This window comes from Plectropomus leopardus, chromosome 15 (genome assembly GCF_026936395.1).
Source record: "Plectropomus leopardus strain MGB_pleo_1.0 chromosome 15, ASM2693639v1, whole genome shotgun sequence".
In the NCBI taxonomy this organism is placed as follows: Eukaryota; Metazoa; Chordata; class Actinopteri; order Perciformes; family Serranidae; genus Plectropomus; species Plectropomus leopardus.
In genome coordinates, this window is record NC_142190.1 from 22,573,520 (window position 1) to 22,585,750 (window position 12,231).

At 37.9% G+C, this 12,231-nt stretch overlaps 1 protein-coding gene across 1 annotated transcript; it reads right to left on the reverse strand.

Moving 5' to 3' along the window:
• Positions 1-502: 502 nt before the first annotated feature.
• On the reverse strand, positions 503-10,781 carry tmem135 (transmembrane protein 135). The gene is made up of 15 exons (XM_042499757.2): positions 10,564-10,781; positions 9,923-10,050; positions 8,385-8,477; positions 8,132-8,165; positions 7,965-8,030; positions 6,061-6,107; positions 5,927-5,968; positions 5,656-5,832; positions 5,497-5,566; positions 5,217-5,384; positions 4,848-4,911; positions 4,632-4,708; positions 3,159-3,257; positions 2,981-3,048; positions 503-2,817 (listed from the first exon to the last, which is right to left on the reverse strand). Exons 1-15 carry the CDS (start codon positions 10,699-10,701, stop codon positions 2,682-2,684), a joined length of 1,407 nt encoding a protein of 468 aa, XP_042355691.1. The 5' UTR covers positions 10,702-10,781; the 3' UTR covers positions 503-2,681.
• Between the last annotated feature and the right edge of the window lie 1,450 nt (positions 10,782-12,231).

The window sequence follows — 12,231 nt, forward strand, 5'->3', positions numbered from 1 at the left end:
TAATTCTGCACAATATATTTAGTTCACATAACATCTCTACTTTGGTCCAAACATGAACTGTGCACTATTTTGTATAATCATGGCTTCTGTTATGGAGGTCAGCAGTGTCTAAAGCTGGGTTGGGTTGGAGAACTGAATGCAAAATCCGAAGTAAACGAACTGGCAGTTTAAATAACTACCAAAAATATTAGATGTGCACAAAAAGATGTCAATTTTACAGCACAATTATATGCAAGTCTTTCACATCTGGAATGAAGTTGATCATAACGAATGGTGTGCAATGCAATAGTGTATTTTGCCATGAGCACAGAAATCCTTCATGAATCACAGATGTATGAACTGTTCCCATTATTTCATTAACTGCACAACCACTGGGACTATTTATCACACAGTGAAACATGTATTGCATACTTTTCAGAAAACATAAAGTATTTAAAAATGAAAAACACAGTTTTGGCAGATATCCTCATCTCTCAGCAACAAACAAAAAGAAAAGCAGATGGAGCTTTGTGCTTTTTATTCACAGACTTCTGGCCTTCAGGCAAACACTGTGATGCAACACCAAAGTCCTCAGTAAACTATGTTTCAATCAATGTGGATTTTAAGCAATGGAATTCACCTTGACAGTGAATATTAATTAAAATGCAAGCAGCCAATATTTTTTATATTTTATGAGCTCATGGGAAGCAACCAAATATTTACTTTGAACCGGGTTTGGCCTGTATTAGTGAACATTAAAAATTCATTCTTATATCATTTGTAACCCAAACACTTCCAAAGATTGGAATAAAATAATGCATCACCTTTACAGTCACAATAACTTCTTGAAATTTGTGTGGACAATTCATCTTATGGTTCAGAACTTTGACTAATCTCCAGTGGTTATTAAAATTAGACGATGAATTACATTGTATGGATCTGCAAATTAAGGCTCCCTTGCATTGCAAATCATCACATTACAAATACTTGGGTCTCCATTTGTAAATTAAAGGCTGTATTTAAACACAGAGGACTGTTCTCTGACCCAACTCTTTCTTATGACATTTGAACAGTCTTTGTATTAAACAGAGTGCACATTTACTGTAAACTAGAGATTGAAGAGACACCAATGATCTGATTGCAGACATGTGCCAGACCTTGAGGACTGGGGAATTATGAAATTATTGTTATAATAATGACTTTTTTTTCTGAAAATATTACAACTTTAATCTAGAAATCTCAGAGACCACAGATATGTTTTGAACATGAGCAGAAATCTTGCTGTAAATTAGGTTTATGAATCAATTCAAATCAAGTGATGTATTATTGATGTATGTAACACATGTACATTTATGGAGTTACTTCCTCATACTAAAGACATTAAAGTGGAGGAAAGAGTAAATCCTGCTATAAATGAGAAAAGTTGATCTACAGGAAAATAAATATTTGAAAGCCTGACAAAGTGCCTGACAGACTTACTGCATTATACTCACTTATATTGGGAACTGCCACATGGTGCCTCAATTTTTTGTTAACAATAGACATTTCCACCAGAAACTAATACAGAAAAGGCACAAATTGGTGCCTAATAATTCACCAGAATGCAGATAATTAAAGTGTTCAAAGCTCAGATTTCCCTGGGGGAGGACCCTTGCTTTATGTGTCTCACTCCAATAACAAATCAAAACCTACGCCCTCATCCTTGCTTCTTCCTTTACCACAATAACTATAAAGGTTATTAACTCCCTGGCAGTCATTACTGTCAAATTTTAAGCATTCTTTTATGAGATTTGGAGTGGGAAAAAAAAACCTCAAATGCATGTAAAAAACTCAATGACATGAAAAAAAATCAAATTTAATTAACTGGTTAAAATGGTGGCTTTCAACATCTTTCTTTTACATCACAGACAACAATCTGAATACATCTCTCATTAATAAGGCTACATTATCAAATATGTCATCAGATCCCACTGGTAGAGTACACATTCAGAAATGACCAGGGAGTCATGTTCACAAGTTCTTTCTCCTCTTCATTTAGAAAATCAGGTATGACTGTGCCTGTTTCAATAAGATTAGCGAGTTTCACCCTCTGTTGTGAAATAACCAAACCAAGTTCAGCCAGAACAAATCTACAGGTAACTTGCAAAATGAAGAAACGTCACGACTGAAGGATAAAAACAATGTTGTCGCAGCCAAAGTGAAATCTTTTTTTCCCCCAATAATTTAATTTTAGAGTTTATTCAAAGGTTATCTACTGTACTACCACCATCCATATCTTGTTGAACAAGTAAGTGTCACCTTGTAAAATGCAAATCCACAACTTGACAAAATATAAATAAATCATTTAGATGGCGTTCTTATTAGTAGTATTAATCTAGTATTGTTAAGGATTTCATTAGGACTTCAAAATAGTTGTATTAGTACATTTCATTAATTTTACCAGTTACCTGTATTAATGCAATCCCAGCAAGTGAATATGCTTGTGCAGCACGACACTTGACTCTCACGGCGCCCTGCTTTGGACAGATCTCAGGCTTTTACATCCCCCAAAGCTTATCCACTCTTATAACACATCACCACCACTTGTGAGGTGTTATAACACCTTTAAAAAAAAAATCCTTGAATTACTCAGAAAGAGCAGCCGAACTGTCCATTTCATGATGAGGTAACCCTGAAAGCCCCTCTCAGAGCCTGATCCCAAGTCAACCCAGTTGGATGTCTGCTCCGGGTGGAAGCACTGTCATGAAACGAGGGTCCAGTTTGGGCACAAAGCCTTTAAAGTCCCTGGAGGCCTGAGTCCCAAACACATCTAGCAACTGTCGGTTCATCAGAGCAAACCTAGGACGGGAGACAGAAAATAATCTCTGTATTATGAAAATTACAATTTTAACTAACATGGACAGAAACAGTGCAATTATTGACAATCTAAAAACACAGAATTATATTAAATTGTTGAAACACTGTTTGACAAGCTGACAGCATAAACACCGCATGTACATACCTGCCCTTTGTTAGACGCAGCAGGAACTTCCAGTATGAAGGCCTGAGGTTCTGCACTTCCATCACAGCCTGTGTAACAGTAATGAGTCACACATTATATCCTTACTCAGCAAAAACAAATAAAGTGTGAAGAATATTCATGTGGGTAGACATGCATGTTTGTGTATTTTATGACTTACAGCTTGGAAGCAGATAGCAGTGGAGATGGCATATATGACCGTGTCTGCATGAGGAAAGTAAGGGAACCGTCCGGCCTCAATGCCCTTGAAGTACATGGTCTAAGGACAGAGATTATTACATGTGCCGTTAACGATAAACTGTCCAATACAAGAAGACGTACAGTAACATGTCACTAAAGTGCAAGTCCTTTGAGTTAAGTTGATTTCTAGTTTTACTGGTTCTCTGTAAGACCTTAAAACTGGTGTGATTTGAGAGAAGGTACATCATTAATCTGTTCTGACTGAGTCACAGCACTAAATCTAACATGTATTGCATTAGTAATAAGCAATGTCAATGTGATTAACATAATATTATGTTTATATACAGAGTGACAGAGCCACTAGTGCCTGACAAGCTGTGTGCAATTTACTGCCAAGCCAAGGCCAGTAACATGCAGACCATCACATTTCAGTAAAGGTAGGAGAGGCTAAGAAATGTGCACATTGTGTTTCTTTGATAAAGAGTTTGTATCTCTTTTAAGGGTAAAAAGACGAGACATGGCAGACCCTGTGTCTAAACTGCAAGTACATCAGGTGCATTTTTTTAATGTTCATCTCAACAGATCAACAGCTCTTTTTTTAATGTATGCAGCTTCCTGTAGGGGGCTCCGTGCTGGCTCGCCTCTCAGCTGCATCAAATGAGAGTAACTCTGACCTGATACATTTATTTACATTTGAAGCCAATTTCAAGTCTTTAATAGTACGCAGATATGGCAACATTTTGGATTTGAGGCTGACAAAAGAGGTGAGCCAAAAAACATAGATGAGGCAATGTAAACACTGCAGGAAGAGTCATGGGAGATGCTGCACTCTAATTTAAGATCTCTCTCACTAATTATCCATTCAGAGACAGCTTCTAAGTCAAACGTGACACCTAGAGGTACAATTTGGTATCCCAGCCTGTTCCAGTGTATGTCCTAATATCAAACCACTTTGATAATTTAAACACCAGCCCAATCTAAATCTATTATCTGTATTTTCCGGCAATATGCTAATTTAGGAACTTCTGCCATGTCCATAACATTTCTGCAAGGCTCTGGTGTGAATAAAAGTAGTCACATCACCAGTTGAATAATACTGATTATGACCTGCAGCATGCAAAACCAGATTTACAGTGACCAGGTTACAGAGCATGTTAAAGGATTTTCAGAATTCCCCAGTAACCTGATCTCTTGGATGCATGAAACATACTTGTACATGCCTGGAGATGTGTTTTGATTATGGCAAAAATGTGGTATTTATCAGCAAACCCTTACATTGACATGTTTTACATATTAGTGTTTGTTTATTTGAAAAGTGGATTCTGTTTTTATGATGTACAGTAAACACTGTCAATGCCTGAGATGACAGATCAATGTGGGTGTGTGTATTTTCTTTATAATGTAATTTTCTTTCAACCGATTACCATCACTTGTTTCAGAGATTTTCTTTTACCTCCACCAGCTTAGAGAAGAGATACATGGATATCGTTGTGCTTTTGTAGAAGAACATCGACATGCCAGCCAAGAAGCCTTGAAAGACGAGGAGGAAGACAAAGAGACAATTGTTGAACAGATGCAATCAGCTGAGACGTGACATGACATCAGCTGAGACAGGAGGAGGATTGCTCTACGAGGATTTTGTTTGACAGTTTACATAAATCTGTCTCACCAGCTATCAGTGCATGGAGTTCATCATCAATGTTACGCAGCCAGCGCAGCAAGCAGCTTGTTCCCTGAGTGAAAGAGAAACACATTTCAAAAATTTAAATACACTCACATGACAACATGAGAGGGTCTAAGATAGGACAAAGATGGGAAATGTTAGTGAACATAAAACCAATTATGTGAGGAAAATTCAAGAAATCAGAGATGACAAATCAATGTGTCTGTTGGGAGACAGAAATGTTGCTGCACAGCTGGTATACAACACTTTGACACAATTGTTTGTGAATATTTTTGCCTATCTAAAACCACCAGAAGAAAGAAGAAAAACAATAGAGATGTCACAAGGGAAAAAAACAGCAAGGATGAAAAGTACCTTGTAGATACTGACGAAAGATCCTAGAAAGGCCCCAAGCTGGAAGTTCTCCTTGTTGTAGAAGAGGGAGGCGAGTCGTGATGGTTTAGTAAACATGTGCCTAAACGCTGAAGGCACTTTAAGACAACACTGTATCAGGTAGCCAACACTGAACATCCTGACAAAACCCTGGACAATGAAAGAAAATGAAAAAAAAACAACATTTAATATTGCGTTATTAGTAGATAATTATACAGAACTTGAGTATTATAATTCCAGAATCATAACAGGAGTGTCTTACTTTCACACAGTAGGAAATGCAGTTGTCTTCGTAATGTTTACAACATCTGTGCCTTGGCCCCTTTTTGCATCTGGATTAATTAAAAAAATAAATAAAAAAATAAATACAGGGCATTCTGTACAATTCTTTGTGTCAGTGTAAATGTGTGTACTCCCTCACAAGGATTCTATCAGTTCCCTGGTGTAGGCTATCAGAGTTTTGCCCCTGGAGCTCGGCCTTTCTGCTGACGCCTGTGAGTCCTCCGTCTCTATAGCAGCTGTCCTCTCAGGAGGCCTTATGTAGACCTGCTCTGCCAAAACAGAGTGTGTAGGAATCTCTTCTTTCCCGATGATGAACCTGTGACAGGACACACACACCAAATCTGTGAGCTTTACGGACACACCATCAGTCAATCTAAATAAAGGCATCACAGGGAACAGGGACAACTTACTTTAATGCGGAGAATGCAAAGCCTTTGAGACCATCTTTACTCCTGCAGCATTAAACACAAAGTTAAACTCAAACTCTAAACATTCAGTCTCAATCAAGTGATCAATGTTTCAAATTCTGCTGTAAGAAGCTGACCTGAAGAAGAACATGAAGAGTGATGCAGTTGTGCAGAACAAGAGCACCTATTGGGAAGCAGACACAGAAAGAGGGCATCAGGACAACAGATGACACATAAGTATCTGGCCATGGGACTCCAGACACTGGAGCTATGTTCAACATTTGCTATTGGTTTAAAACGCCTACAGATATGATGATATACATTTAATCATCAATTGACACAACTTCTATCAAGTTTATTAATAAACATCTGGCATGCCTAAAGACCTCGAAATTCTAGTGCAATATTGCACAGGAATTGAGCAAAAAAAAAAAAATAACTGAAAATAACCCCAGATCCAGGCCTCTTCATACTGAGCTTGCCATCTAAAACACTGTCCCTGAGAAAATCTGGCTTCAACTATGTGACTAGCAAGCAGTGGCGTTGCAAAACTTGTACTGTCTTACCCATAGAAAGACTAACAGCACAAGTCGATCACTTTTCATCACGTATCTGCCTTTTTTGATATGGATGGTGCATTTTTTTGTTTGTTTGTTTTCCCCTTTATTTTCCCTATTTTAATTATAGTCTATTATTATTTTATTGTATTATTTTTTTTTAAATTAGAGATGTCTTTGAGAATGCGGAGAGCACTGTGTTGTTTTTTAAATCAATAAAATCAATTTATTTAAATCAATCAATTTAAATTAACATCTGACAACTCACTCTGAGGGAACTAGGGACATCCCGATCAGATCACAAACATCAGATCAGGAGCTCATCAAGCCATTTTTGACTGATTGGGATCAGGAATATTTAAAGAGCATCCGATCCTTTGTTTTATTTCAGCTGTTGCACTTTTACTTAATGCAGAGCAACTCTGAGCGCAGCCTTCATAACTTCTGCTCCACAAAGCTCTCTGTCTCTTCTCTCTGCTGAACTAGCGGGAACCCGCCTAGCAGGAAACACCATGCGCCATAAATAAAAACACAGAATGAAACTGTTTATTCATGTTATTGACCTAAGTTATGAGCACTTGTTTAATTTCAACTCAGTGTGAGAGTCTAGTGTTTTGCTTTCGCCTGTAACACATAGTCATTTTCCACCCTGCTCATAGAGAGCAGAGGAGACCAATGCACAGGTCACTACAGCCACACTCGCCACTCCAAAGTGAAACAAAAGCCCCGCGAGCAAAAAGCCAACATGGTTTATTTATCGAGGAATTGTAATCTGCCCAATAGATGTGCAGATGATGAAAATAAACACTCAACAGAGTAGAGATCATTCATGTAACTGAATAGTTACTACAAAAACTGGAATCTTAAAGGGACAAAAAGACATTCCCTCAGGACAGCCAGGAGGCCAACAAGATTAAAGGAAGGGTTTGTCATTTTATACTTTTTTTTGATAAAATAAATAAATAACTATGATAGGTTAGTAGATTAAAAAAAAACACCAACGAACAGCTTGGATGCAGGTATTTTTTAAAAATAACCTAAAAGAAACCAACTTCAAGTATGCACTGTGCAGCTGTATTATCTAAGAATACAAATATCAGATCGAGACTCTGTATTGCCAGATACTCAGCATTAAATGACTCAAATCAGGGGCAAAATAACGTGATGGGGACATCTCTAGCATTAACCCTGATAACAAATCAGGTAAAACTAGAATTTTGCTTGTTCTTCATCGTCACACAAATACTTGAAACAGTTGTCATCTTGTTGTTTAAGTGATACAACACATCTTCTTTGTAGCTTCCATGTTTACATTATGACTTAAAAGCCCATGAACACACCGTAGTTGGAAAAACAATTTCACAACTCAGGGAATGGGACTATCCAAGAAGCACGTGAATGTATGTTATATTTATTGAGCCCTGGAGGCCCCATTCTTTAGCTTCCTTTACTGTCAGCTCATCCAAACCTCCTTTTCATCTTACCTCACCGTGTTTGATGGGTTTGATGATGCCTCGTGTCACCGCCATGCGGAACAAAGTCTCAGTGGCCTGACAACAAGAATACATGTCACATTTACATTGTGAGGCAAAAGCAGACATTAATCTCAATGTATAACAGATAAAGTTTGAATGGACAGGGGAGCTCTTACAAGATTTGTCATGTATATTGTCAGCAGCCCTCTCCTGATGGGGGGTAGAAAGGGAGACACATAGATGCTCAATAAACACAGAATCAATATTCACAAGGCCAAGTCTGATTATTGAGATGTCTCCGACAACTTAAGTCCCAAAAACTAAGTGTAATTTTTGTGCAGTGGTGTCCAATTAATTCAAAACAGGAAAAGACTTTCAGAGAGACAAAAAACTTAGAAAAATCTTGAGAAAAACACACAGGAAACTCACCTGCTCTTGCGCTCCAGCAGGATGGCCATATAGGACGCAGGCAGTGCCGAGCCGAACCCGGCAGACCAGGAGTAGAACCCTCCAAGCAGTTTCCTAAAGTTAGAAATATACAGAGATTTTTCTCTGTCTTTTTTCTTTGTTTCAACTGGAATATGGGTCAATCACACCGACTATTTTTCCTGAAGGAAGCTATGTTTTGGTTGGATCTTTCTTGTCCTTTTTGTTTTTCATCCAAAAAGGAAAATGTGATCTAAATGGCATTTTGTCAATTTCTTGTATGACTTTGGTTAAAATGTAATAATTTAACAATATGTGCAGCACTTTGAGCTTAAATGTAACCTGTGGAGTTCAGGAATATGCACAAGGTAAAGTGTTGCGACTGAAACTTGCACAGTTGTGATGCTATAGCATTGAAAAAAACTGTCCAAAGACAGATAGACAGACATATAAACACCTGAAAAAGTTCTCAAAGCTGCCTATGCCATGGTTTCAGCTCCCACAGGATTCTCTAAGACTACAATATGCCATGATGACAAAGGCTATCCCAAATACCATTTTCTGGGCTCCAGAGCTTCTGCATTAATTAACAGCGAATAATTAACCCCAGAACACCGTCAGAAGAGGGAGAGCCCGGTATGCCTCTGACAGCTTGACAGCAATTGTGACTACTCTATAGTTTGCAAAGTTAAAAAGTTCCAACAGTAACTCGATACAATTATCTGTATCCAGTGATCTGTTATGGTCTGTTAAATTTGCTTGTGCATTTGCAATCATAAGTGTCCTCACTACTAAAATTTGGCTGCTTTGTGCTGAAGGAAAGGACTCAACTCAGGGTGAGTTGTGACCTTTCTATGCACTTTTTGTGACATTACACAACTTGTAACAATTTGTATTATCATGGACATGTTTTATAGACCTACAAACTACTCATAATAACCTGACAAAGCCCTACGAATCAGAAGCAGACTTTACTAACTCCAACTAATCTAAGATTTAAGATGTTTGTGCTTTAGTCACTAACAACAAAATAATAATATAACATAAGTCCTCTGCAAAAACCTTAAGGCAAAAAAACCTAATATGCACATTCCCATTTTGAAAACCTTAAACCTACCCAAATAATGATTAATCAAATAGCTGAATATTCAGGTCCAACTCGAATATGACTAACACGCACAGACTCACAAGGTGAACACAACACAAGCCCTTGCGACATTGTTGCAGCTGATAAATATGATCACTTTTGCTTGTTTTGTGCAACAGCAAAACCTGAGTTCCCTCCATCTGTTGATCAATAAAGGCTTATCTTATCTCATTATTACAAGACAACTCAAAAGGGCACATTTAAGCAACTCTGAAAACTGGGGAAACAACAGACTTAGCATACACAGCACACACTAACAAGAACTAACATTACATTGACCCCTAAATGCATCAGTGTAGCATTTGATACCATTGCATCTCTTGCATCTTTATTTCAACTGAGCTTTGTAATTGACAGCACTTGTATATGTGTGACATTGATTGAGCCCACTAACCTGAGAATGCAAAAGAAAACAATGTAGAGACCTCCATTGGCAGTGAGGAAAGAGGTAGACCACAGGATCTCTGGGAGAAGTCTTTTTAGATAGTAATCCTTCTTCCTTCTCCTTAGAACTGCTGCTATCTGCGAAACATACAGTTCAGTGGCAGTCATAAGTGTAGATGTTCATGTATGGTTGCCTAAGCGTGCCATGACAGTTTAGTAAACTTAACAATTGTTGTGCACTTGAATAAAACTTCCACGTTTGAACGGATAATGGTCTGATAAGCAAAGTATGCGTACAAGGCACCAAAAACTGGCCAAACGAGTTGATTCTGGAATTTGTCGGACAGCATTAGCCTATCCTATGAGGTAATTTTCACTTGACTAACATTTATGATGATTAGCAGAGATAATCGTGAGAGAATCATGATGTGATTTTAAGGGGCAATGTAGCGCCTGCATTGATTTTAGCCTTTATTTAGAGTTAATAGACGTGCAAGAACCTGGACTTAGTCACCGAAAGTAAGCTAGCGACGTGTCAAGTTAATCTTAAAGACTTTATCTCAGAACTAGTTAGCCTTACTTGGTTAGCTAGCTAACTTTAGCTTCAGAGTCTACAAGTCCACACATTGTAGGTCAAACAGTACAACTCACCAGGTACAGAGGGGCGTATATTTTAAAGGAGACCTCCAGAGCCCCCCTGGCTACATCCACAGCAGACTGCACACACGAAGGGTCCCATGTATGACCGATTTCGTAGCAGCTGTGCGGTATTTTACTGAAAGCCGCCATATCTGAACCATACAGTGTACGGTCTGTGCACTGACAGCCAGCAGCGGGTACGCGCTGACGTGCGCGTTCACTGTGAGGGGAGCGAGGCCACGCAAAAGAGATGTGAACGTGCACAGCGCTGTCGGCACTGGAACTCAAATATTATATATCATGAGTCAATGGTTTATTGAAGATCATCGAGTTATAATCCGTATCCACTGCTTAACAGTGAGCCCCTCGTAAAATACAAATATTTTCTTTATTGGTTCTCTGTGAATAAATACTGATTTAGCCCTTTAGAACCTGAGCAAACTGGTTTGATTTCTTTCAGAAACATGAAACTGAAACAGGACATTGATTCGAAATAAAAATACAAGAAAATTAACTGAAATGACAAAAAATGACGTGTAAAAAAAGCTGAATTATAATAAACATGATAAATATAAATATTTTTTAAAAGTAACCTAATTGTAATAGAGTTATAATTATATTGGGGTTTTTTGCACAAATGACCTTGTCTTTTTTTTTCTCAAGTTATTTGATACTTTTCTAATGATTTTCTCTCTTGTCACCTTTTGCTATTTTTTTTTAATTTGTCAGACATTTAATGTCAAGTTGCTGATTGCCTTTTTCCCATGTTTTGGAAAGAAACCAGTTTACTAACGTTTCAAAAATTTGTGAAAGTCAACTGAACACAGCACAAGAAAACTGATATTGATGCAGGTTTTAAAGGGTAAGATATTCATTTGTTACTGACCTAATAATCAGTAGCCTATCATATATCCTAAAATGGGGACAAATGAAAAGGACAACTGGTAAATTTATAATTTAAATTCATGGCAACAAATTCATGAATGAATGTAGAATGGCCTTACAGCTTAGTGTAACCACGAATTAAATGATCACTAATCATTACTTAAATTAATTCAAAAACATTGATCTGGAAACAAGATTCAGCCTTAAAAGTGCTTTTCAGTACTAGTTTACTACATGAGCTACACGTGGGTTGTTCTTGGGCTAACTGAGTACCAATTGCCTATCGGCCCAAAATGGGCATGTTATCTGGGACCCACCTGGGTAAACCCATTAATGTCGGCCATTGGTAAAGGGGGGCATTATGAAACCCATGTACAGTCCCATAGAGGGCCCATTTACTACCCACATGGGCCCCACATACAAATGTGCGAAAAGATGTTAGAGGTTCTTTACCGCAATGCTAAAGACATCACAGGTTCAATTCCCCACCTGCTCATTGTGAATAGAGCTTTAGCTAAACAGGCTATGTAAATCTGCCTAAATCTTCAACTAAATGCCTAAATCTGGAATCAGATTAGGCCACCCTTAATCTGACACAAGATGTTAACCATTGCTGTACAAAAAAAGTGACCCTGTTGGTACTCAAGTGGAGGCTTGTGACATTAGGATGGTTTTCTCATTTATTGCTGTGTGTAGAGTGTAGCGTAGTGTCTTTTGTCTCTTTTGTTTGACTGCAATATAAAATAAAAGCGATAAACATTACAGAGCCACAAACAATCTTGAAAATGGCATGGG